General features: G+C 39.3%; 1 protein-coding gene and 1 long non-coding RNA gene across 10 annotated transcripts in view; one reads left to right on the top strand and one right to left on the bottom strand.

The window, feature by feature from the left end:
- Positions 1-27,190, bottom strand: part of GABRB1 (gamma-aminobutyric acid type A receptor subunit beta1) — a 128,759-nt gene that overhangs the window by 17,263 nt on the left and 84,306 nt on the right. For all 9 annotated transcript variants that reach the window (XR_004240106.1, XR_004240107.1, XM_032108834.1 and 6 more), the window contains one exon: positions 13,164-13,246. Coding sequence is in view for 7 of the 9 variants with exons in the window: in XM_032108834.1 (XP_031964725.1) it covers positions 13,164-13,246 (83 nt within the window). In the remaining 2 variants the exon portion in view is untranslated. The remainder of the gene's footprint in view (positions 1-13,163; positions 13,247-27,190) is intronic.
- LOC116443929 overlaps positions 1-27,190 on the top strand; it is a 55,328-nt gene that overhangs the window by 8,281 nt on the left and 19,857 nt on the right. The gene's annotated exons all lie outside the window — the stretch shown is intronic.

The raw sequence follows: 27,190 nt of genomic DNA, 5'->3' as shown, positions 1-27,190 counted from the left end.
AGCGCTTAATGTGCCAACACTTATTTCTTTTTACTTCTAGAGCAGCAAGCTGAGAGTTCAAATGAGAACACTTGGTCAGAAGCACGACAGATCTAAAAAGTAACTATATACACACACGGCAAGAAATAAGTTATGTATAAATCTTGCTGTTCACAGAAAAAATATTTTAGAAATGTTGCTGACATTGTGATATAGCCAAGTTTAACAGTGTATGGGATGTCACCCGGCTGTTTTATTTTACATTGCAGCACTTATCAAATTCCTCTGGGATAAATGAGGATCTGTGTTACATTCACAAATACAAGTCATGGTTCCACTATCATTAGCAATTCAACAGAGATGTCCAAACAGAATCCCTTTTTCCTTCTGATTCTCCAGGGCAGGTAGCTCTGAAGCACCCAGCAGCCGGGTCTCTTCCTTTGGATCTAAATAGGGCTTTTCAAAAGACTACATTAATTCCATGTGCACAAATTAGTTGGCCTTGGGTAAGGACATGAGGCTGGACCCCAACCCTCTTCCATTACTCCCAGATTGTGCCTTTTGTAACAACTTAGTCTTTGTTGCTAAAAATGCTGTATTTTTTTTGTTATTATTCCTATGATTATATTCAAACAGGAAGATAATGCATTTCTTCCACACACCACCAAGGCAGTCTGTACAGTGGTAAATGTATTGTACTATTCCAACTTAAATCTGACATGAATGGTGCACCACACATTTGAAGACGTGTTTTGGAAATCAATGTAACTACTTAACATTAAGGTGCTAGAACTGCTTGAAAAGTCTCCCTGCCACCTGTGTTTGAGTGTGTGTTTGCATCTGTACTGAGAAATGTTTTCTGTTTTCACTGGGGATATGTGTTAGAATTTAGCCTTAGCAACAATGGTCCAAATGAAAACTTGGTTAGACTGCTGGAGTACTAAACATTGTCAGTTATTTAAGAAGGCTTCTCAAATAAAAATAAATTTTATGTATGGGGCAATGTCCCAGTTGGAGACATAACTTCCTATTCATTAGAAGCAGAAAATAAATGTTATTACAGCATAGTCACTCTTGCAAGATCCTAATGTAGTTCAAAGAGTGAATTATGACCTTGCCTTCATTTGCAAGTACCTTTAATACTGGATCATTGTTACTTGTTATCATTTTTTGCCAATGAGACTGATACAAACCTGAAAGTCCTTTGGGAGAGAAATTGTTTGGTTTTGCTTAATATCTGTTTAATGGCTAACACAGCAGGACTTCTCTGTATCACTGTGCCCCAACAGAGGAAATGAAGGATTCTGCATAAGTAGTCAAACTTGTATTGAAAATACCTTACTAGTGAATTTGGCTCCTTCTACTGGATTATGCCAGTGATGGCAAAGGACCTAAAAGCCTAAAATAAATATAATGCAACGCACAATCAGAAATACACATTAGTATGTTTTAGCTAGTACAGCTTTCATGTGCAAGAGCTCCTCCTGTAAGGCATGCTGGAATTTTATTTTGTGTCCTGTTCACTAGTAAGAATTTAATTCTCATTAGCGATTAAAAAAAAAAAAACAAACCAAACTAAGGGATTATTAGGAAAAGGAAGCAAATGCAAAATTCTTTGTTTATGTTTCCATATACATTCCAATTCATGTTGTGCTATTTTGTGCAGTTTCCTTTCTTTGCCTGAAATAGCAATCTTAAGTTGGCTAGAAAGAAGGGCCATGAACATGATGAAGGACACACTTGATTCCAGTGAAGAAAGGACCTACCTGAGTCACGATTCTTTAGCCTGGAGGTAAGGTGGCTGATGAAAAAAAAACTCTGTAAGATCCTAAGTTAGCACGGTGAGCTTGAAGGGCACATGATTATTTACAGACCGTCAGACTTTCAGATGAAGAAAGCAGCAAATCATATGCCTAGTGGCTAGTTTGAAAGAAATAAAGGGAAATACAGCATGCAGATAAACTGCAGAACTCACTGTTTTCACTCAGGACACAAGCGTCCTGAGTTTATGCTTGTTCAAAACCTGCCAGAGAAGGACAATAAAAATCTATTTGGGTTGTTAAATACAATGATACTATTTCTGACTGGATGTAGCAAACTTCAGAGCGCTTACTGCAGGTGTTTACTGAGGAAATATCAGCACGTGTCCTATGCTCTGTTCTAGCTTCATTGATATGTTCTGCTGGCCACTCTCAGAGACAAGATGGGCAAGATGGACATTTATCTAAGACAGTACAACAGTTAGGGGTCTGACATGTTCCAATGCAGCCTGATTTACCCATCTCATTTCTTTCACCTTTACAACACTTTTCTTTCATCACTGGAGTGATGCTTTTTATCCTGGTGTTAAGAACCTCTGACTCTACACATCTCCGTGTAATTCCTGTAAATCAAACTGTGATTAAAAAGCATTGCTCATGCCCACACATTTTGTGTAGTAATAAGAAACCTGCCCATAGTAGCTCAGAGGCTAAAATGTCGTTGAAAACTCTGAAGTTCATTATATGCAAATGTTTAGTGCGCAGTGCCAGTGATTCAAATTTGGACTTGAATAATTTTGATGGCCTATTGTCTAAAATTTTCCACCAATAATGTATTGGTTTTTAAAATTTTTTTTAGAAAGCAGATGAGAAGTATGTGTTTGTGACTGGTGTCCTCTTGTGCAGCTCAGATACTTGTGTAATTGTACATGTAATATGTACAGGTGCACAACTGCTGTCAACAGGTCAGCCCTGATACACACATCATATGTCAGTTTCCACAGACTTTTAGCAAGTTTCTTGTAAGCTAGTTTGAGTGGCTCTGAAGCATGAAGGTTTAAAATGGCACTTTAGTTACTTTGGTAGTTACATCTGCTGAGGATCATTTTGTTTAATCGCTTCCACACTTCTCAGTCCTTTGCCTGGATCCTCTTCTTTTGTGGGGTTGAAACTACCGAAGTTCTGAAGTCACACTGTTGTGTTCTTGTCTAAAAACTAGTCAACAGTGATTAGAGCAGAAGCTATGCATGAAGAGGTTAGCCTAAACAGTCTCCTTGCCTTGTGTGCCATTTCACTTGCTGGTAGTACCAGACTGTCCTTGAGAGCTTGGAGTTAGGAAGAGAGGGTTTCTTTCTTTCCAGTAGCAAGTGTCAGAAATCCCAGCCATCTTATCTTTCTTTCATTCTGAGATGCCTTTTTCCTGAATCTGTTTTGATCTTTCTCCTTCTCCCTTTCCTATTCTTCTTCTGAATGGACACTCTACTGGTTCCCAGCTGTATCTCAACTTCCAGAAAGGTGAATCAAAACTCCTGACCTCTTCTGGAGAGGTTTGCTTGCTTTTTTTCCCTCTTTCATTTTTTTCTTCTAACCTTTATTCCCCTCTGGTTTGATAAGGAGGAAGAAGAAATCCATTTTCTGGAGAAGGAAAATGCAGACCACACATTGTTTCTACTCTAGTCCTGGCAGCACAGGCTGGGAGTGCTAGACTCAGGATGAAAGACCTCAACATGTTGATGGAGACCTGCTCTCTCCGGAAAGTCCCATGTTGCAGTCCTTCCCCTTGTTTGCTAACTCAAAGGACTTCCACACCTCCACATGAACCTGACTAAGGTAACTTGCTTGCAGTGCTGTTAGGAGCACATTTTATGTAGAATTTATAAATCCAATGCAAATCTCTTTTCACCCCCACCAGTTTCTTCCTTCCTCTTTCTTTCTCATTTGAGCTGCTGTACAATAGATGACTCTCATAGTCTGAGCCATAATCCTGGAAGGTTTTTTTTGACTTGAGTTGCTTTACAAAGTTAAAAAGGGAACAAAACTATTTATAAGCACATTATGTAAACATTAGCAACAGAGGTCCAGCTGCTTAGCATTCAATTAATTTAGTTCAGTCAATATTGCATGGTACACAGTTTTGTCTGCTCATATTGTAAACACATCTTGCCCTTGAGCACTTATTTCATTTGACTAATTAAGATCTACTTCTAAGTGCTCTCATTTTGTTGCCAGGCAGACTCGCCCAATTTTAGATACAGCTGTTGTACTTGGTGAAAAAGGCATTTGAAATCCACGTCCATCTGGTTGGTTCTCCAGTTTGTCAGGCCAAAACCTGCTCTTCTTTAAGGCAGCAGGGTCTCTGCTTTCCACAGGACTCAGACTGGAGATGAATCACGACACTGTATTTTTATTGCTTATGCCAGCGTGTCTTATACAAGTATACATATTTCTGTGCAATATTATGCTCCCATCTGAGACAATGAAAACTCTTTTAAAATTTTAATTACTTAATTCAGGTGCATACAGTTTTTCAGAGAGGTAAATGTGGAGGTAAGTACAAGTCCACTGTACTCTGGCTTTTTATATAAATAGTGAGAATGAAGTTTTCATGGTGGTCTGCCCTTTCTTTTCTGATTTTCCTCCCCAGTGGGGAAAGAGGGGAGTGAGTGAGTGGCTGTTTCTACTTAGTTGTCAGCATGGTCTCACTTACTATTCTGACTGTATAAGTAGCTGAATTTTCAATTCATGAACAGTTGTAGAAAGATTTAAAGTTACACTGAGCTACATTAAAATTTTCATTCTGACAAAATTAAGAGTAATTCAGAGGAATTTGGCAATGCACATGCATTGTACATGTACTCTACATTTTCTGTGTGCATATTTTGCCAAAAAAATTACACATTACTGAATTCATGTATTGTGCTGAGAAAAATTTCTTGCCTGAAAAATACCATGTTCCCTTGGGCAAAAACAGGCTGAGTTCAGAGAGGAGTGCAGTCCTGCACCAAGGAGATAACAAGGCGTCTGAGGTACTGCTATGATTGCCATTTTTTCTTAAGAGTAGGGGGTTTCTGTGGCTAAAAGCATAGGCTAAAGTCAAGGAACAGGCTTTTTGGGTGGTTAATGTACAACCTCTGCTTAGTATCTGCAGTTTTGTGTGGAGGGAAGCAGACATGCAGCACACACTGATTAATGGACTAATGTAAGGTCTAATGGAGGGGCAGGTGCTCCATGGAGGCAGAAGGTCCCAGGTCTTAAAATCAAGAGATTCTGAATGGTTTCCTGTCTGCCTAATCTTGTTGACACATATTCCTGGCCAGAGTAAGTGTGCGAAATATTTAAATTACAGGTTCTGTTGCTTTGACCCTAAATATGAATACAAGTAAGGCAGTCATGGTCTGTGTGTTTTTGATTAGAAATGGTAGAAGTTTAAATAGCAGGGTTTTTTCCCTCAGGAAGAACTCTCCATAGGTAATTTAGTGGTCACAGAGAAACAGAATCACAGAAGCATAGAAAGGTTTGAGTTGGAAGGAACTCAGTTCTAACCCTCCTGTCATGGGCAGGGAAACCTTTCACTAGACCAGGTTGCTCAGAGCCCCATCCAGCCTGGCCTTGAATGCTTCCAGGGATGGGGCATCCACAACATCTCTGGGCAACCTGTTCCAGTGCCTCACCACTCTCCCAGTAAAGAATTTGTTCCTAATATCTAATCTAAACCTGCTCTCTTTCAATTTGAAGCCATTACCACTTGTTCTGTCACTACATGCCCATGTAAAGAGTTCATCTCCAGCTCTCTTGCTGGCCCCCTTTAGGAGATTTGAGGCATTGTGTTTTGTTATTTGTATTACTGCAGTGTCAAGAAGCCATAGATATAGATCATGGCAGAGACAGGATGGGCACTCAGAAGATAATTTCTCAAGATTTATAATACCTGTAAATATAGATGCATTGGGGGCAAGGCTTCATTTTCACAAATTGAAGCAAATCCATGAGTACCAGAATCTTCCAGTTTGTTCTGGGTTTTTTTGCTTTTATACAACAATTTACACCTTGGCAGAAGACAACAAAATATATAAACTATACTTATGGCTGTAATATTCTAGGACAACTGTATTGTCTCAAATCACAGTATACCAGCTCTTCCAAGATTGTTATATTACCAGGTGGAAAGATTATTTTTCCTTCAGCTCTGACTGCAGAAATACAGACTCATCTAAGAGCACAGCTGCTTCTGGACAAGTCAGCCCCTCCTCTACATGAATCCTAATTTTTTTTTAAAGCAACCTAAGCTTTTTCTTTTGCTGCTCCCCTGGCCTGAGGGGTCTCAGTGGCTGAAGACTGAGACTTGATGAGGCTGTGCTGGGAAGTGACTCAGCTCCAGCTTTCCAGTCCTCTGTGGTCACCAGGGGATACCCTGGGTCACCTATTGGTACCTCTCAGGTTACTGAGATGACACTAAATGAGAAGAGCAGTTGGTGAAAATAACTCTGCATTCCTCTGTGTGCAATAGAAAAGTGCTTAAGATATACCAGGCTTTGCTAATTTCATGTGCTCATATACTGGAATTGTTGAATGTCAAATATTTGCTATTAAAATCTCTGCATCCATATAAAGACAAGCTATACATCTTTTTGAAAATAAAAAGGGAAGCTCATATAGACTAAACTATCAGCATCTGAGTAACTTGTAAATTTGTGTGCAGTGTAAAAATACATTGTGAAAGTAACATAACTGATTTATAGTCTGCTGGGGAAAGAAATATTTCCAAAGTGTGGAAACAGAGCAGTCACTGTGGCTTAACACCAGTGTGCTGTGAAGAATGAATTATTTTAGCTCAGTGGCTGACTTAAAAGATGAGTGGTAAGGAATGACACAAACTGAGCCAAAAATACATTTTAAATTTTGATGTGAAAAAAAGGAAACATGCAGTCCTACTTGGCTAATTTCTCAGTTTCAATATCAACAAGCTACTTGTGAATCTGCCTCTCAGAGTATCTAAAAAACAACTTGCTCAGCTTCACAGCTCTGTGCTAGTCTTTCTGTTCCTGTGATGTTTAAATCTGCTGCTATGGATGTTCATGCTGTAACTTTAAAACCTCTCTTGTTTTGCTGCCAGCATGTTCTTTGCAGCTCGGAAGAATGGCATGTCAGAAGTTAATGTGGATCTACAGATTGCTGTGTGTGTGCAGAGTCTCCATGGGCGATCCTTCTGAGAGTGTATTTGCAATGATACGAGCTCAGTGTGTGTATTCTGCATAGGGTATATGGAATAACCTAGGATCTGTTATCTGTGTGCCTCAAGAAATCATAAAGTGACTTTCAAATTGCAAAATGTCTTGGCCCAGAGAGCAGTCACTCTGCTATCCCAGTGGGCAGTATATGGGATAACCTTGGCAGCCTTTTGTGCTGATCTCCATTCCTGCTCTTGCTGGGGTGTTTCGTATGGTACCGTCTTGTTTGTTTTATGAGTGTGCTATGATAAAGTGTGCTATTCTGTGTCCTGCTGTTGCCTATTCTTTTGTTAGGCTTTGTGGGAGCTTGAATATGGCATTTGATCCAGGGGCAGAGTCTGTGTGAAGCAAGGTGTTTTGTGCATGTCATAGTGCAGGCAGCAATGGGAGTACAGCAGGCATGGATGGAGAACCACCTGCACACTGGTGAATTGTGAATGCTGTGAATGGGATGACATGCTAAGAACATCCTATCACTTATACCTGGCATATTAAGTGAAGATGGGCAGGCAGGAACCCTTCTGACTTTTCATTCAGATAGTATGCAGAAAGATGCACTGTTTGAATGATCTGAGTTTTTGAACCTCTCTCTCTCTCTTATTTGTCCACCAAGTTTGAAAGGAATTTAAAGCTGAGTATGTATTTTAGAACAGTTAAAGGAATTGGCCAGAAGCAGAAGAGAGTTTTTATTCCCAGTGCTATGCTGTAACAACCAGAGACAAGTCAAAGTGGAGAAAATGAGGGCTTTTTTACCCAGGGTTTACAGGGCCCATGGGAAGCAACACATTCCAGAGAACAGGTTAATGGCTGACAGGTCTCATGTGAGAGCAGGGGCAGTCTGGCAGGAGGGTGAGTGAGAGAAGCTCTTCATTTACAGATATGGCAAAACCTAAGCAACTGGTATGGAGGGCTGCACTCTTTAAGAACATCGGACGTGGAAGCTCTTAAAAAGGCACTGGGTTCATCATCCTTCCAGACTTTTTTTTATTGGGAAGGAGCCTTGCAACCAGCTTTTAGAATACTCTGAGCAACAAGCTCCTTTGAGAAGGGAGAACTTACGCTTTCTGTAGAAGTAATTTGATATGCTTGGTGAGAAGCAGGATGAGACCAGATGCCCTTTTAGTGGTTTTGGATACTTTAGGGAAAATACATAAGTGGATCCAGCTCAAAGCTCTTGCTGCCTCAGGTACCAGAACAGCAATATTCATTAGTGAATTTTTATTGCCAGGCATGAATAAATTGCTAGATATCTTGTGCCTGCAGACAGGCAAAGGAAAAGCTGTATGGGAAAGCTTGGATTTAAGACAGGTTTTTCATCTCTAAAAAAATATCCCTATTTGTTTGAGATGTAGGTTCTTACATCCTTGGTAGCTCAAATGCAGTCATACCCTGGATCAATGCAATCTTGTCTCAAGCAGAGAGCTGTGTTAAATCTGTTCAAATCTCATTCTGTCAGATAGCTCTGTGCCAACAAAGGTGATAAGGAATGTTTAGGTATGAACTCAGTTGTTTTTTTTCTGGTGACAAACTATGTAGAGGTTCAAGTGGAGTATTTTATTGATTTATTGTAATATCACTCTAAGTTGGCTGCACTTTCATAGAAGCATTACAGATATTTAGTGTTAGATCTATTTCTATATGAAGAAGGGACAGCCATAAAAACTGGAATCGAAACAGAATTGCCATTTTTTGTACTGTATCCAGCTGAATAAATCTTCCTCTTTTCCCTAAGAATCTCTGTTCAGGTTTCTGAGGGCTTGTTCAGTTCACCCATACAACTGGTTTCTAAGGGTGCTGCTGACAAGGCTAATGCATGGTTCAGTGTTGCTGTGTTGATCCCTGAATCATGCTGCAGCATTAACTGTTGTCATAGAGACACAGATTTTTGAGTCCAAAGGGACAGTTTTGATAATCAGCTCAGACCTGTTGTAAAACATATAGTAGCTTGCCAATAAGTAAATAATTTTGCCAAACTGGAGCACGGCTGGGAACTCCCGCTCCTGTGACAGTGAAACACATTTCACTGAAGTTTGTGAGATGCTGTAAGTAAAACCCCAAATGGGGATTTAATTTATTGTCAGAGTGATGCTGTCGGCACAAATTTTTTTCAGATGAGTGAAAGCCAGGTGCAAACTTAGTCCACAAGATCCTGCTGTTACTGTGAAACTGGCAGCCTCAGAGGGACAAAGAGTATTAGAGTAATAACAGTATTCTGTCTTACCCTCCAGGCAGTGCAGTGAGGTCAGCTCTTGTACTTGTAAAGAAGAGTGCTAGAGTGGGGCAGCTTTATGCAGTCAGAAGTCTCTGACAGACAATTTATGGGTGATATAATTGTAGCATTTTGATGCTACTGTCCCTGGTTGTTTGCATCCTCCTTCTGCTTTCTCCTTTATCAGTGTGTCTGCACCCATGCCACTCCACAGCCTGTTGTGGCTGCTGCCAGGGACAGTGGACTTGTGCCAAGGCACCGGGTTCAGAACCGCCGTAGCAGTTGTAGCCCTTGCCAAAGGCTACCTGATACAGCAGAACTAGCAGCTGGGGGATTTAACATCTTAAATTGCCAAGCTGACATCCATCAGAGCCCATGTGAGAGTGCCAAGCAGTCTGTGTAACCTCCAGCCAAGTATTAAGTCTCCTCTTTCCCAGTATATGCTAATCTGTGAGAAATGGATTGTTACAGATCCCAGCTCCGCTGATGAAGCAGTTCCAGTTATAAAATCCCTTGATTCTGTACACAGAAGTTTCCAGTGGCCATCATGGTATTAGACACTGGAACAGGTGTAAAATGTCTGATATGGTCTCCCCATCTTCCACTGCAGAATTTGGAATAAGGTGAACGGGTTGGGTAAAGCTGTGAAAAATGCATGTGAAGGAACATGTGCAGCCAAAATGCTCTCCTCCTAAATGTATACATTTCTCTCATTGTCAGCCATGCATACACAGCTTCTGCAGGCCTGTAAGATAGCTTCAGGAAAGCTGGAAATGCAATTTTTTAAATGAAAATAATCTGCTGGCTCAATATAGGCATGCATTATCCATGCCTTTGCTGTGCTGCTGGAGAGGTTTGATAATAGTGCAGTGTTTGATTCCTTGTGCTCTTTTCCATTCCTGTGTCACACAGCTGTTAAGCTGCTATTTGCAATGCCTGAAATTACTCACTGTTAAGTGTTATTAAGGAACAATTCTTATCACTTTAGATTTTCAGGGATGGTCTTTGGCTAATTACCACAGCATCCCTATGAGGTGAAATGGCTTCCTGCTCACAAGAAGTGTGATGTTCATCTATTCTTTGATAAATTAATCTGTGGGACTTCCTGTTCCTCTGGAACATGCTCCTTCTGCAGCAGGAGTAAGTCACCCTTGAAAACACATGGGAACTCAAAAGACATCCAGGTTGTGTGTGCTTCAGCATTGGTGCTCTGTGGCACTGCTGCACAGCTGTTGTGGATGCACTGGGAAGCACTCAGCTTTTGGAGGGGAAAATGTGTCTCTAGCTTGCTTATTTTAGAAATTGGGAAGCACCCTGGGACTTGCTGGGAAGCCACCTGCCTGCCAACGTTTAGGAATGAAGGAAATCCTGCAGCTCTCACATACAACAGTACTGCTCTGGAAGCTGATGCCACATGGGTTAAACCATATAACAGTGCACAGTAAAAAAAATAAACAAAACCACTTCCCAGTGCTTTGAAAATTGTTTGACAGTGCACATACTCACAGTATCTGTCTAGTGGTGAGAAATGCTGCTTGCTATTGCACAGACTTGCTTAGTGATTTACAGACTAGCTTAGTGATTACAGCACCACCTTCCCTTTTATTTAGGCAACAGTTCTGTCCTGGGATTTATTTAATTCCTGTCTGTCCCAAAATTGATGTGGATAAGGCTTTCTATCAAAGGGATATTTTTTTAACCAAAAAAATGCTAGCAGTTTTATTTTCATCCTAGCTTTGTGAACATTTGTATACTGGCACAATAAAAACAGAAGAGAAGCACAATAGCTGATGGGTGATGCAGGAGCTGGAAGGAGATCTTGAGGGTGGGAGTCTTATAAATTGGTTCTGTCATGGAAGCAAATGCCACATGCCTAATATACATGGCATGAGCAGAGAAGCCGTGGTCATGGTTATCACCTCTGTATTCACCCTTTTCCATTTTTCCCCCTCATTATTTCAAGGGGGTTAGTGGGTACTACTAAATGCAGAGTACTCTTCAGAACTCTGTTCTTCCAAGTATGATCAGTAATTTTCAAGAGTTTTAGACATGCAGATGAGAAGAACTGTGGTAGAATAGAAGGTACATTTTAGGTGGAGAATTGTCAGACACCACTGACACATCAGCTCCCTGTGGGCTTCCAGTTGCAGGTAAGCACATCTGTGCTTTTGGAAAATAATTCAGTTGTTAGTAGAACTGACCTAAATACTCATGAGAAGTAATTCACTCTCCAATTTTGACCTGTTGCAAATTGTGATCAGCTCAACAAGTCTTAATGTATCAACATATGTATCTCTGGAGATATGAATTATTTATACAAGTGTTCAAAAGGTCTGAAAAGCAATTTTCTTTTGGGCACGTGTGACTGGCCACATAAGTGTCATGGTATTCTCTCATCCCTGATTGTGTTAGCATTTTAATTACTTATTCCATCTGATGCTAATTTTGATTCTTGGTGAGGTCTCAGTAGTAGTACTAACTCCATTCTCACTGATCATTTATCCCTACAAAGCTTCATTTATGTGAAAGCTTGTGAAAAAGAGGTATAAACCAGTAAAATGTTCCATTAAGCCAGTAAATAGTTTCATTATTTGGGCTGCTAGCTGATAAATGCTAATGTACTTTCATCATCTTCAGTCATGACTGAGCTGGGGACTACAAATCAACTACCTCCCAACAAATAGACTAAGGTATGAGTTCAATATGAAGGCAATGTCAGTATCGTCAACCATTTCAGATGCAGTGGTATTGTATTTATATCCATTTCCTCTGCTAATCAGGTAGCAAAGTGACTGAAGAGAAGCATTATGCACTTTATTTTGAAAATCAAGATATGACTCATTCTCCAAAAGCATCCATTACATGCCTTAGTAAGTTCAAGCCAGAAGATGAGCCAAGCAGCAGCAAGCAACATCAAGAAAACTGTGTTGTGCCAAAAAAAGGCAGGGGACTGCAAAGCCCAAGTATGGGATGACAACCATGCATCTTAACAAGCAACTTCTTAGGTCCTGTAAAGTGGTGGACTATGATGTTGCAGCGGGGATTACTGGTACATGTATAAGACAGCGAGGCCTGTGGAAAAGAATAGGGACTGATTCCTGATAGAAGTTTCAGAGATGTTTATTCTCCAGCCACATGGCCGGGGGACTGCCGAAGAACTGTTGCAATCACGGGAACACCAAACAACCAATGGGGAACGGGATTTACCAGGGAGCAGGGAAACCCCATGTCTCCCCCCCAGGGTCCCCCTCCCCCTGGACCCCATGCCAGGGGGGAGGAACCCCAGCACTATGACACTTGGACCAAGTTTTGAACTAGCAGAAAGTGACTGGGGAGATCAGCAGCATGATGGGAAACACTGGAAAGGGAAGCTACACGGCCAGCATAATAAAGATTCTTTCCAAAAACCTTCACAGGCACTTCTCTAAAAGCCACCATCATAAAATATATAGAGATGGTGTTAATAACAAAAATTTGTAAGTGCACACCTTGTACCCATGCTCATGGAAGATGATAACAAAACTCTCATTAACCTTGGTGCTGAAGGATCAAGTTGTTTCTTTTTATAACTTCCAAAAGATTTGGTAACAGCAATTGATCAGTCCCGCCCCCGCCACGTGGGATGGATGTCAATCCTCATGTTAGAGATGAATGTGCTGAGATGAAGTAATTAATCCAGGTTCAGCAGTGATTAGGCACTGAAGATGGACAGTGCTTGATTGCTGTCCTCTGAATTAATCTTCAAAAAATGCTCTCCTCCCTTCCTTGACAAGAGATTTTGAAAGACATCTTATAAGCTTGGATCAACCAATATTGTGAATGAAACACATTTTGGCTTAAGTATTACAGAAATACATTTAGTCTGTTCAGTGTGCAAGCTCACAGAATACACAGTATTTGAACAACTTGTTCCTGTTTTGCCTAACCTGAGAATATAATTCAATTCTCAGCTGTCATTTGGCCAACCCCTTCCCTCCAGTAACTTACAACTTTCAATTTCTAGTGTGCAGTTTTGTTCATCCAGAGGATATCTGCGTAGATCCATCATGCAGGCAGCTGTTGTTGTGATCCTGTAAGAGGAGGGTGAAAAGAATAATGAGACTTGAAACCACATTTTACTTGTCTGAGACGGCAAGATTTTCTATAATGGGCTTTCTGTTTGTTTAAATACAGAATGGTATGCACATGGATTCCTGGCACGCAGTCTTCATACAGCTTTTAAACATGATTAATTTATGCCGCACAGTATAATGGTTACACCATAAAGCGTAAGACCATATGCTGAATATTGTGGAGAAGGATTTTGACTCAAAAGTTTATGTGTAAAAGTGTACAGTGTTTTGAAGAACATTCAGTGAGATTTCTACTTGGACATCTTATTTTTAATGTTGTTAATTCAGACATCTTCAAATGGTTTAGCCAATTGTTTTATTTATAACTCATACTGCTGATATCTTTCTTTTTCCACTTCGTTGTCAGTTACTGCTGTTTTAATTTTGTCTGATAGGTGTGTGCATTTTCATCCATGCTGTGGAATACCTGGTAATACCTTATCCATTATTTTTATGGTTTCATAATCAGTTTATCATTAGCTATGATAATTGCACATCACCTCTTAAAAATGGCATGAGGCAATCAAACACTAGTGAAATATAACATCGTACGGTGGCTACTTCATGAACATTGAGAGTAACTAAGATTGCCGGCTGGGTGTTTCAGATCCTTACTTCTCCTAGAGGGCACATGAGTTGATATTTGGTCCCTAAAAGTATTCTCCATAGCCTAACACCTTTTACAAGGCAGTTCCTCTCCTTTTGTTAGACCATAAATCACAAGAGCATCTGAGAAAATACTTGCTGATAAGCCTGTGACTGTGTGGGAGGAAGGTTAAATGACTTCATGAGGATAGGGGTCAAATTTTAGCTTCTTTTAAAGGTCCCTTTGAGAAAGACAATTAGATCAGTCTTTTCAAACTCACAAAAGTGAGTTATCACCTTCATTTGCTTTATTTATTTATTGGTGATAGATGGGTTCTTAAATGCTTATAAAACTTTTGAAGTTGAAGTTGTTGAAGCAAACTTAGCTTGTAATTTTACTGGTGTCTCTCTCCTTCTCTCTCCAATGACTTCTACCAGAGAAAGGCAGATGACCTCTTTTCTTGATCTGGATTTGGTCTTGTTGTTCCAGTTCCATGTTAATGAATACCAGAGGAACACATCTGGAGATTTTACTTTTGATGTGCTGAAAGTCAAGCACACTTACATGCTCTATTGGGGGGATAATCCTTGCTGTCACTGAACTGACAGAATTTAAAAGGGGAAAAAATGCCACATGCTTCATTACTGTGACATGCTTCAAAATTTCCTAAGTCTACAAAATCCATCTGTCATATCTAGTATAAGGAACTTCTAGCAAGGGCTGTAATGAGAACCAGTCCATGAAACTACTCTGGAAAACTGTGTAAAATACCATGAAAGTGATACATTTATACTTTTCTTCAGGCTGATTTTGTCACATTAAACAGAAATGCATGTGTCTGAACAGGCATTTCTGATAAAAATTCGTTTGCCGTAGAGAAGGTCTTCATCAGTGGTAGGACCTCCTTTAGATTAGCCATGTACCCACTATACCTTACTGAGAGGCATTGAGAAGACATGCAGTACTCCTTTGTCAGACACCTGCTTAATAATGCTTAAGATCACACATAATGATACACTAACATTAGTCACAGTTAAATGCTTTTTAATGAAGGTTTCATAGGGAAATGTTTTGTTCCCAATTAATAAACTGGCCTTTATGGTAATACAGCTCACCCCTATCAACCGGAGCGTTTTCTAAACCACTGTGGTAACACTCCCCCTGCCACCTACTCAGGCTGCTCTGTGATCTCAGGAACTCCCACTAGCCTTGGCTTTTGAGCAATGAGTTGAGTGGCGAAGCTTACCTTGACCGTGCCAGAAATTCTTGCATGGCTAAGGTGGGCATGGCACTGTCTGTACCAGGGACTTCTGTTGCCTCCCCAAGGAGGGGAACAAGAGATAATCAGTCATCCTCTGACAGTCTTGGAACATTATTTACCTGAATTGTAGCCTGAATGGAACAGTACCATTGTTACTGACCCTTTTAAGAACTCCAGTAATTACCAGCTTGGATTACAGCCGGGATAGAAATTCATGACTAAAGCCACGCATTTTGTGACCCTCTAAGCATCTGTTCTAAGAGAGGCCCTTTGAGCTCTTCTGGACTGCAGTGGATGCACTCCTCTCTTACAGGGACACCTCTCAGAGCTTTCCTATATTTGCGGAACCATCACTGAAAACTCAAGGTGGGACCTGCATTGACACCCCCACTCCCTCCTCAAGGCTCTAGCCTCACCCACAGAGAAATAACAAGGCATCTAACATTAGTATTTCATTGGATTTGAGGGTAATTTTTAACAGGTATATCTTTGCAAATTTATATAGACACAGCCATTGTGTCTGTACATGTTTGAGTGTGTGAAGTGACTGAAATACACTATAGCAAGTATAGCATGAATGTTGACATCTTGGATCTACAATTAAGGCGCTGTTGTAGCTGTAATAAATTCTACTGAATCCTTTTATAGATAGAAAATTAGTTATGTTAAATTAGTTATTAAATGCTGCTAAATCCTTTAGACTAAACTGTATGGGACTGACATTGTAGTCCTAGACTCTCAGAAGTTTAGCAAGCAAGAAGGCTCTCTCTGAACCTCATGGCTCAACAGGAATCATGCACCCTCTTCTGCACCCTTACACTTTTGTCTGCCTGGTCTCTGTGTATATCATTCTAAACTGATTCTAATCTGATTTTCATTAGTATGCTTCATCTATGTAGAAAGTAACAGAGTAAACCTTTCCAGAGCACTTTGTGAAGCTGTACTTCCACAAATTTATATTAAACCTGCTTTTGCTAATATATTTGACAGCGATTTTTTGAGTAATCTTAACCACCCATTTGTGATAATCAGTTTGAGTGGCCAATTATTCCTTATGGCAGGGTATCTGTACTACTGACTTCTGCAGTTTTGCATATTTTATGTAAGTTACATTAGCAACAGCAATTAGCTATTCTTTATATCATCAATGCAAATTGATAGTGCAGTAGTAAATAATGTGATTGTTTATATCTGAAATTAAATATTCTATGTAATTTTTTTTCCTGACATGGTAATTCTGACAACTGTATTGTCTTCTCCACCAGCCTGCCAACACAATATGGTCCCTCCTAAAGCTGGAGGTGCTTAAAATTTATTGGGAATCTTAGGCTTCCTTGAAAATAGCTACTTGTAATTGCAGGAGTGCTTCAGGATTTAGCAACCCTCATTACCTGTAGTTCATAAATCTGCCTTTCAAGCATGTTTCTCACTCTTGATAGAGCTCAGCTGTGTAAAATTGCTAATGGCATTATGCTCTGGATAACCACAAAACTTATTTAAGCAGATAAATTAAACCCAGATGTAATCATAGTAATTGCTGTCTTAATGAAAAAAAAAAACCAAATATTTTATTATAAATAGAATAAAATCCCAGACCTGCTAGTGATTGCACTCTCTCTGGGTGGAGAGAGTAACTGATGGCTTGCACATGCACCAGAAGCTTAAAAATAAAGACATTCAAATGCAGAATACATGGGTGTAATGGCAGGAAGGGAAATGCAATACTCTGAAGATAGGGCAAAGCTGCAATAAATCTGTGTTCAAGAGGATTAGACCTGTAAGTTCCTTGGCACAAGCAGTTTGTGGCAGTGGCAGAATATCAGGAGGCTCTGTAAATGTTTAAGTGGAGGATTAATCCTATACTTGAAGCAGAACTATTTATATCTCAAAGTAGGATATGTTTCTACCAGACTTTCCATTCTTAAAATACATTTTAAGTTCAGGTGTTGGGGTTAACTTCTTTTGTTTGTACAGTGTATTTTATTCTACTCTCCTTACATTCTTTAGGTTCATTTGGATAAAAATGCTAAAAATGGCATTATGCAAAGAAGACAAGCAGTTAGGTGGAGGTATATCATTATGCTACTTAATTTCACTCATGTCAGTACTCAGACATTCTGAGATGGAATGAAGTCTGAACTGCCAACAAGCAAGCTAAATAGTATTTGCATAAAAGCAAAATTAACTGATTTATTTTTTTAAAATTTTGGCTTGGGGTTCAAGTTATTTGATCCATGGCTTAGCTTTTACTTTGATGCCTTACTCTCCGAATATCATATTCTTACTGTATAGTCAAGATATTTTTTGCTAAAAATAAAATTCTATGAAAAAAAACCCACTGATGCCCATTATTTGCAAAACTGACTTCCTTAAGTAGTACTGTCAGAGATTTCCCTGCAGAGCAGCAGGTTTTGTAGGAACAAATAGGAAAGCTTAATATTTTGAGTTAAATCATCAATGAGCAGTTAAAGTAAGTTCAGAAGGAATACAGGAATTGGATTTATAGTTCCGTACTTAGATAATTTCCTCAACATGCTCAAAAAGCGGATCCTTAATTCTTGGACAAGAAATAAACACAATATTTAAGTCACCAATAACAACTAGATGTGAAGATGATCAGAGCTAAACAATGCAAATTCTATTGTGCAATGTTTCCTTCATTTGGAGGGCAGGTATCAAATTTTAATATGTTTGTTCTTTTTCTGTCAGTCAACAGAGCATAAATTATAAATGTACATGAAGATATGAACCGGGATGGACTAATTTTTTTTCCTTAAAAGCTAAATAAAAACTTCAAATCAAATAAAGAATAACCATGCTTCTCTTAACCACTGTAGTGCTAGGGCTCTAGTACATGCTGGAAGTAGACTTTCATATTCCAGGTATAAAATTGCTTTTATTAAATCAGTGTTAATTTAACTTCAGTGGTATCAGGGAGCCTAGTCCCCTAGCAACATCAGAACCCAGATCCGTATCCCTGGTGTAATTGTTCTAATTTTTCTGAAACCTGGAAGAATCTTGATGTTGAAGATTTAGTGGGATGTTTTGTAAGGAGAGTTATTCAAGGAATAAAGGAAGGCAGAAAAAAATGTACATTTATTCTTCAAATTTCTTCTCTGTCCAGGCCATTAGTAAAAGGTTTACAGTTAAGATACCTGCTGATACCATAAATTTCCAAGCACAGCCTGAGTGTTTGACCCTGGGAGAAATGTCATCTCTGCACCTGAAAACATGCCCAACTTCTAGTGCCTGGAACAGCCTACTTGCAGGGTGTACATTGAGCATCAGCATTACTGGTTTGGTATTGGGTATTTTATATAATGTAGTGTGCTCTTGGGAGATCTGTGTTCAGCAGTCTGTGTGTTGCTTGTGTGGTCAAGTTCCATTAAAGTCTATTAAATTCTTTAAAAAAAGAAGTTATGAGTACTAGTAAAATTGGCAAGGGCCAAAAGGTGATTAAATAATAATGCTTTCACAGATCTCATTAGAAGCGTAGAGAAAATTTGCAATATTGGGTCCTGAGCAATATTGGGTCCTAAGCCAAAATTTGCAATATTGGGTCATGAGTTTTAGATATGAGTACATGATCATGTGGAATTTTTGTTTTTTTTTAATTAGAAAACTATTATAGTTTAGCTAATTTTACCAGTAGGACATATATTTGTGACTCCAGGGTGACGAGTTGTCAACTGCTAGGTCACTGCTGTAGACTGCATACTTTGAGATAACACTCAAGTTTATAAGGAAAGCTTTTGTATGGATTTAGGTTAGCAAGTACAACACACACTTCCTTTTAATCTTGCTCAGAGAAATCATAGAGTTGAATAATCATGACAAAATAAAAAGGACCTTGAGGAAGATGTGTAAAGAGAAATACACAGCTCAAAGAGGTAAAGCTGTACACAGCTGAGAACAAGGTCTAGTAGGGGGGGGGCCCAACAACCTTTATAATATTGGGTAAAGCAACCTGTTCTACTTAAGTTGCACAAAGATGGGGCAAGGAAAAATGGGTCAGACTATGGACTGTCTGTTGTATTTTATCAATACCCTGAACTTGTCAGTGTTTGCTTGATTTGCCTCTCCATCTTTGTTTTTTGTTGAGAAAAAAAAATTGATTAAAATTCAAAAAGAGGTGAAAATGCTTTTAAAATATGGAAATCCTGTGGTGTGCCTTTCTGAAAACAATGTATATATATCTATATATATATGTATGCATATGTTTATGTATGTGTGTAAATAAAGATGCTATGTATATTTTGGATTAAGCAGAGGGATGTGGATATAACACACTGCAGATAAATATTAGGTCAATTATTTCTCACAAGACTTTATTAGAACTTTATTGTGATTATTTTAGGCAGAAGTGCCCAGCCAGCCAGTGGTACTACAGTGACTGGTCACCATAACCTACTGTGCCTCTGGTCATGCACTGGCCGACCTTCCTTCAATGCAATAACCAAGTGTGTCTCCAGAAGCCATCTCTTCCACTGCTTGAGGACAGTGGCAGTGGGGAAAGGTGTCTCAGGGATAGCCTGCATGTTCTGGCTACAGTTCCCACTGGCCTGCAATGCTATATAGCCTCCTCCACCCCTGACATCAAGTTTCTTTCCTCCCAGTCTGTCCTTTTAGTTGCCAACATCAAACCTTGAATGAAATGCGAGCAGCTCAGCAATAATGTTGGTTGCCTCGGGTATCAAGGTCTTGAGCTAGTATGCTGCAGCCAGAAAAGGACACATGGTGAAATTTTGCAATGTCTTTCAAGGGCTGAAACATTGCTTTTAAGATAAAAAGAGCTGCAGTGGTCAGCAACAACCCCCCACACTCCGCCGCAAAAAAACCAAACAAACAAACCCACAGCAAACTATTGAAAAAAACTAGAAGAAGAAATAATTAATAGTAGCACTGACTAGTGCTGTAGCCCAGTAATGGTCATGGACCTGTGCTGAGACCTGGAGGAGTCATTCTGAGTTTGTCTATCCTTGTGTAGCTAGTAACACTCCTGAGAGTGAATAGACTTGTCAAATGTAGAGGAGGAATATTTGGTTTTCTCTGAGGTGTAAATACAAATGTCTGTTTTCAAGCAAAAGACAGGCATGAAAAGTTAATCTGCAGGGTGTCAAATCAATCAACTGCATTGGCTTGAAATAAGAATGTTAAAAAAAAGAACAACTTGATGAAAACATGACTGTTCCTATTGCTCTTTCCACTCACATATGTTCTTCTCCCCAAAAGCTACTGAGTTGTCTGTCTGGGCTGCTGTGTTGTCCTGTAGGTCCCTTGAGACACTCCTTATCCCGTTCCTATTTCCCCCTGGTCATACCAATTTAACAGCTGTCAAGACAAATGAGGCAGAATTTGCCTGAATTGATTGTTCTTGAATCAGTTCACCAGCTGGGCTCACTGTTGGGCCCTAAAGATGGTTTAAATGGCACCATCTCTGAAGAGAGTAATGATGGTGAAGAACAGATGAAGGCAGTGCTCCCACACAGTGAATTTTGTCACGTTATTCCCATGTCAGTGGGAATATTCACCACCAGTGAATTGCCATGGTCAGCTCATTGCTGGTAAGCTGCCTGAGCTTTGTCTCAGACAGAAGTCCTGGAAGAGTCAAAACTCTATTCTTAAACAATGTTCCCTGTCTATCTCAGCAGCAGAGCCTAATCCTGTGGTATACATTCAGTCTCGGGCAGGGGCAAGCCACTGAGCACAGTGACTGTGTCTTTATATGCCCAAACAGTTACAGGGTCTGATGCAGGGTGTGTTGATTGGAATAAGCACGTGCCCAGTCTTGCTGTTGAGGTCACTTCAATTAGTATTGAGGTTGCTTCAATTAGTATTCTTTAACATAACCCAGGCATTACTTTATCACATCTGTTTTGTGCCTACAAAGCTATGCAATGGTCAAATGCTCTTCTGCTAGACTGAACTGACTGTGAATTTGAAATCTGTTATCCATTTGCTGTTTATTCTCTCCCCCCCCCCCCCCCCCCCCCCGTTGTATTTACTTCCTTTGCTGTTTTTTTGTTGTTGTTTTGTTCCTTTGTTTGTTTGAATGATGAAGGGTTATTTTCTGGAAAAGGTCACTGCTGATCTTCCTTTAAGTATTCCAGGTTCAGCAATCTCTTGTGGCACTTGAAGTTTGTGGGTTTTGTGATGAAGGCATTCAGATGCAGCACTTTGCAATAATGGTGTTGTGATCCATAGGACAATACAGCAGCCTAAGAACTGCCTGCAGCAAGTGATGTCCTCAGGCAGAATTCTCTGTCCCTTACTCTGATGGGATATAAGCTAATGGTATCATTCTCACCTTTAACCTCTCTTCTGAATGCAAATAGATGTTATCAGGTGTGTTAAACAGGTGTCGCTTAATGCTTATGGGAACACTATACTTTTGTATTTTATGTCCCGCCTGGCAGTTGTTTAAAAAGGTGTGCCCCTGGAGCCGTAGATCACTTTTCTTTTTTCTATATTTTTTTTTTTCACAGAAAACACTGACTTCTACAGTCAGTGCAAAGTAGGAGTGTCTCAAAGGTTATATAATTTTCAATTAGAGTGCGGTGTGCATGAAAATATTTTGAAGAAGGGGACATCACATTTCAGTCGCCTTGGCAGATTTACCTTGGTACTCATAGTAATTGTCAGTAAATTAATCATCATTATTTTGCTTAAACTCTTGATGAATAGTCTGACTTTCAGCTGCCAGGACTCTGCCTCAGAGAATAGCTACATAGTTACACAGTTAAATAGTTACATGGTACAATCACAAAGTAGGGATGGGGTGAGGAAATTACCCGGAATGCAGACAAACTGACTTGCTGGCTTCTGCTTTTCCCGAGGGGAGAGTCTGAAGCTCCAGCGTAGCGGTGGCCATAGGAGGCAATGGGAAAGGGAGAGCTCATACGTGGAGGAGATGACAAGAGAGGTGGCGAGAGAAAAGGTCTGGGAGAAAACATGTTGCTCTGACTGAATTAGAACCTTCTAAAATCAAAATCTTGAGGCAGATATGTACTTTTTAAAGATAAGGTAAGACCTTTATTCTGTTCTGATGTAGTGCATCAGAATTAATTCAGAGTAGAGTAAAGATGAACGGTGGAAGAATAAAGATGCTTGTAAATATCAAGAAATAATAATTTAAAAAATCACTAAAATTTTACAGAGTAACCTTATAAATATTAAAAAAACCCCTCTGTATTGATGCTTGTAAGCCAAATTTCAGTGCAATGAGAATTTTTACTGCACAGCTATAAACCCATGAAAATAAATTTTATAATATAAATCCCAAGAGGACTATAACCATAGCATGGCAAACAAGATACTTCAATAAAAAGTGCCTTAGAGTTGGAGCTGAAATTTACTGCAAATAGTAATTTAGTCTGACAGTGCAAGTATGTTGCAAGATAAAAAGAAAAAGAGTGAGCCAGAAGTGCTTAGCATAAAGGAAGGTCCAAGAGAAAAAAAAAGTCAGGTAAATGGTTTTCAATCTGGTTTGAATTAAAAAAAAAATAAAGGTGATAAATCTGTAACTCTTTCAATGTCTCTATGCAAACCTTCTAAAAGTGACAAAGTGAAAGACAGGTGCAGATAATATCCACTGACCGGAACACCCTGCTCAGCAGAGAACAGAGGTCCGCTAGATGGCAGCAGTGATGCTAGTGTCATTTGGTATCTTCACGTTTTGAGTTGTTGTTTTTTACTTCAAAATAAAACAAAATTAGACACCAACATACTTATTGTGTGTGAAAGAAAGACATGAATATGTTCAGTTGTCCCCCCTTCTTTGGCAGAAGCAGAAACTAGGCAACATCCTCAACACGCAGCCTAGTTTGGAAGGCTTCAAGATGTGCTTGGTCAAAACAGGGACCAGACATATTCCTGCGGTTTTTTTGGTTGGTTGGTTGGTTTTGGTTATCTTTTTTCTTTGTTTGGTTTTGGTTTTTTGGGGGTTTTTTGTTTGTTTGTTTGTTTTGTTTTGGGCTTTTTTTGTGGAAACAGATGCCTGATCAGGCTAAGCATCTGTTTGAGACGTGAACTGCTAGGACTTTTGCTGATGGTAGGTGAGCCCTGCTTCATTTTTTAGCTATACAGAAAAGAAAATTAGTAACTAATGAATTGCAGAAAATTTTGACTCAAGATTTTTAGGGCTTTATGTTGAATATCACTTGAAACTACACTCCTTGCTCCTAGGAGAGCACACCAGACAGGGAAGGGGAAGGCAGCATTTTCTATAGGGGTCCTGTAGAGAAGAGAAAGAAAAGTAAGAAGCAGAAAGAACCCTGAGGCAAAGGAAAAAGGGCTTCGACTTGAATCTGTAGTTATTTATATGGCTATGCTTTTTTACAATGAGCTCACCTATGAAATCTATAAATGACATGTATCAGCTAGGAAAGAGTGCATTAGAAGCAGTAAATGGCATTTTATGGTATGACACTGCTTTGTTTGTAACTGACTAAGACCTAATACTCATTAAAATATGCTTTTGTCACTTAGAGAGTTCCTAGATTATCAAGCCTTTGCAGACCCTCAGGCAATTCTTAATACAACGTGTGATTGATTTCTGAGGGTTTTCCTCAGGTCTTTGATATTCACTATTTACCCATGTTCTCCCATCCTGTCCAGACAGTAAGTACGCCTCAGTTGTTCCAGATAGGTAGCTGAATATGAAAACTAACAATTCCAGCCAACAAAGCAGGCAGTGCAATTATGTCTGGATACATATAACAGAGGAAACTTGTGTGCATCTGAAGGAGCTGAGCTGCTGCAGTTAATCCACCACGTGTGGTGACTTAATTCCTTTGGAGAACTGAAAGTGAAATGAAAATCTTGCACTAGGACTTCAGTTAGAGAATTTTAGGTCTTGCCAAAATATTGATTCTGCAGGCAGTATAAAGTGTGAACAAAGATATTAGATTGCTTTTTTTGCACACCTTTGACTTCAGAGGAATGATTATGTGATTTTTGTGTAGAAAACTGATTGATGACCATGCCCTGTCAATGGATTGTAATGAGTTTTCATTGTATTTGTCCCAAGCCTGATTGTGTGAATCAGTTTAAAGTATGTATTACTTCAAAGATATTTCTAGTTGTAACATATTATTAATCCTCAGAACTTTTTGAATGAGCATAAATTAACTATAACATTGAAATAAACCTGGGACAGTGGGGCATTTCTGTTACTTTAGTACAGCTTTTTTGTTGTTCTTATGCCATATCTTTCACTGTGAATTGTTCTATTGAGTCAGTTAAACAGTATAGAAATAAAAAATTGTACCCTGACATTCATTTTAATTAGAAAACAGGAGTTCAGATACAGTGGAAAGTGAAGGACCTTTGAGTCATCATTCATACTATTGCAAGTACTGCCTCATGAATTTCTTTCACAGCCTGATCAACGTTTGTCTTGGGAGTAGTAGGGCAAATCAATAAATAGGAATTTTTTGGGGAACCATGTTTTTCTGAGACGTCACACTCTAATTTGAAGCATGGATTGATTTATGGATGGTGTGTACTGCTTTGCCTTTGGAAAATACTGTCCAGTGGCTTACACAGCACTTTTCCCTATTGTTGTTTACTCCTTTCTGGACAACAAGTACATCTCCTTTTTATTTTCTCAGTACTTCTTTTGCTGGCTGAAAAAAATTCTCTGTCCTTGTTAAGCAGATATATTTCCTTTCCCAGATGCAGCAGCACTCACTACATGAAGAGACTCCCATCCTCTCATTTCCTCCTTCCATGGAAACTAAAATCCACTACTGTCTACCAGCAGAGTTACTGATGAGACAACACCTTGAATTGTCTTTGTGAATCTGTTTTTGTCGATTGCAAGTTAAAGTGGGTAAGGTGGTAGCTATTTCAAGTGACTGAAATAGATTAGGAAGTGTTCACCAAATCAACCTTCATTAGCATCCATTAGAGAGCTGTAATGTCTAGTAGGGAAATGGTCATGGTTAACTTGGAGGGGTCTGGGAGAGACCTTCTTAAACCAGCACAGCATCGCTTAGGAGCCACGTAAATATATACACACATATGTGGGCTTCTCTGTGTGAATTATTTAGATGAGCTTGTCCTTTTAACCCAGTTCTTCAGCTGGGCCTGCATAAGATAGAGAAGAGAGTGAGCCCCAGAAAGTGAGTTGCTCATTTGTACTTAGAGCATTCAGTTTCTCCTGACTGCCAACACTGATGAGTCATATGCAGATTTCATTTCATCTGAGTTGCTCACAACTTCGAAAAGAAAATCATTATTTGTGCCAATGAGATATTTTTACCCTAAAATGACTGTTAACTAAAGCAGTATTGGTAACTTTGAATGGGTAGGGGGTGAACATTTTCTAACTGGATGTTTTGAAGGGGGGAATATTTTCACTGTTTTTGTCTTTCAGTAGTGGTAGCTGTTTTACAAGGTGGATAGCAGCTCTGTATACCAAAAAGGTCTTACAGGGAAGAAAAAGATATAAAAATTGTAAGTGGTGCTAGAGTAGAACATGCTTATTTATTCATTTAACTTTATTTATATTTAGAGAGGCAAGAATAACTTACTCCAATGTTGATGCTTTATACTGGTTTATTTGATTTCGGATATTCTTTATATCAAAAATATAATTTCTTTTTTACACAATGATACTTGGTGCTCTTTTATATTCATTGAGTGCTGGGTGCACCAGCGATCCAGCAGACTGATACATAGTTGAGTAGCATGTTGAATGCAGAACATCTGTCACTAATCCTCTGCAACCTGAACATCCCTCAAAAACAGAGCACGCAGACTTGTTATAAACAGTGTGATTTCAGGAATTAAATACATATTGTTTGGGAATTAAAATATATATTTCACAATATAGAGAAATGTATATGTTCTATAGATAATATACATGTTTAAATGCTTTCCCCATGATATCTTGGAAGATGCTTATTTTGTCTGTCTGCTTTTTTCTGCTTTTCTTTTTTTTAAATTTCAATTTCAAAACATGTACATTGGTTTTAAAAGTTTCATGAAAGGATATCCTGGTTCTACTCAGAATCTACTAGGCATTCTAATTTCTTCTTGTGACAGAACATTTTTCAAATGGATGAATACAGGACAGCCAGAAAGGTGGGTCTGTTAAAGTAGGAGAGCAAGTGGTCCAGCTAAGTACTTAAATTAGTTCAGGTAGCCCACTCTGTGCCTTGTTACACAGTACAGTCATACCTTTTAATACTTAGCAACTTACACGGCTGGCAGGTTTTAATATGTGAAATCCAAGAAAAGGTATGAATGGAATCTCTTGGTACTTTTTCACACATTAATTTTTCACGCATTAATTAGAGCTGTTTTTAGAGTACTGTCAGAGAAAGGCTGGCTAAAGAACACTTGGATTTTTCACTAAAATCGTGAAGGTTAGCTGTGTTTGAATGCTGGTGCGAGCACATTGGGGAAGGTTGCACGGAATGGTGAGAAGTGAGAAATGTGGGGATGGCTCTTCTATTGGCTCTTGCAGCTGAGAGGATCAAAGCCTTGATTAAAGAAAGAGAGAAAATGAGCATGTTTTATGTACCAAAGCCATGAGTAGAATGAGGACAAGGCTTGTTTTCCTGAACTCCTTAAGTATCAGGACAGATAATAATGTATTTTTGAGAGTTTCCTGGCTCAGGCTTTGGTGTTAACCTGTATCAGACCTTCTTTTCATCTTTTTTGTCTTGTCTTGAGTAACCTCAGAGCACCAAGCCTGACAAGAGTTCAAGAAGCATTTGGACAGTGCTCTCAGGAACATGGTGTGACTCTTGGGGCTGTCCTGTGCAGGGCCAGGAGCTGGACTTCGGTGATCATTGTGGGTCCCTTCCAACTCTGAATATTCTGTGATTCTGTGATCTTTAATATTCTGCAGGCTCAGACTCTGCAGGCTTTTGTTCTCTCCTAGGAACATGTCTGCATTTGATTCTATAAGCAGTTGACGTGTAATTCCTCACCGTCAGTATCTGCTGTTGTGCTGGGTTTTTTTATCTTTAGCTTTAGGAGCACAGTACAGTAGACTCTTTCTAATGCTACCTTGCCTTTATTTATGCAATGTTCACGAGGACCG

The sequence above is a fragment of the Corvus moneduloides genome, chromosome 5 (assembly GCF_009650955.1).
Source record: "Corvus moneduloides isolate bCorMon1 chromosome 5, bCorMon1.pri, whole genome shotgun sequence".
Taxonomy (NCBI): Eukaryota; Metazoa; Chordata; class Aves; order Passeriformes; family Corvidae; genus Corvus; species Corvus moneduloides.
The sequence above is the reverse complement of the archived record's forward strand: the minus strand, read 5'-3'. Positions and strand labels throughout refer to the sequence as shown.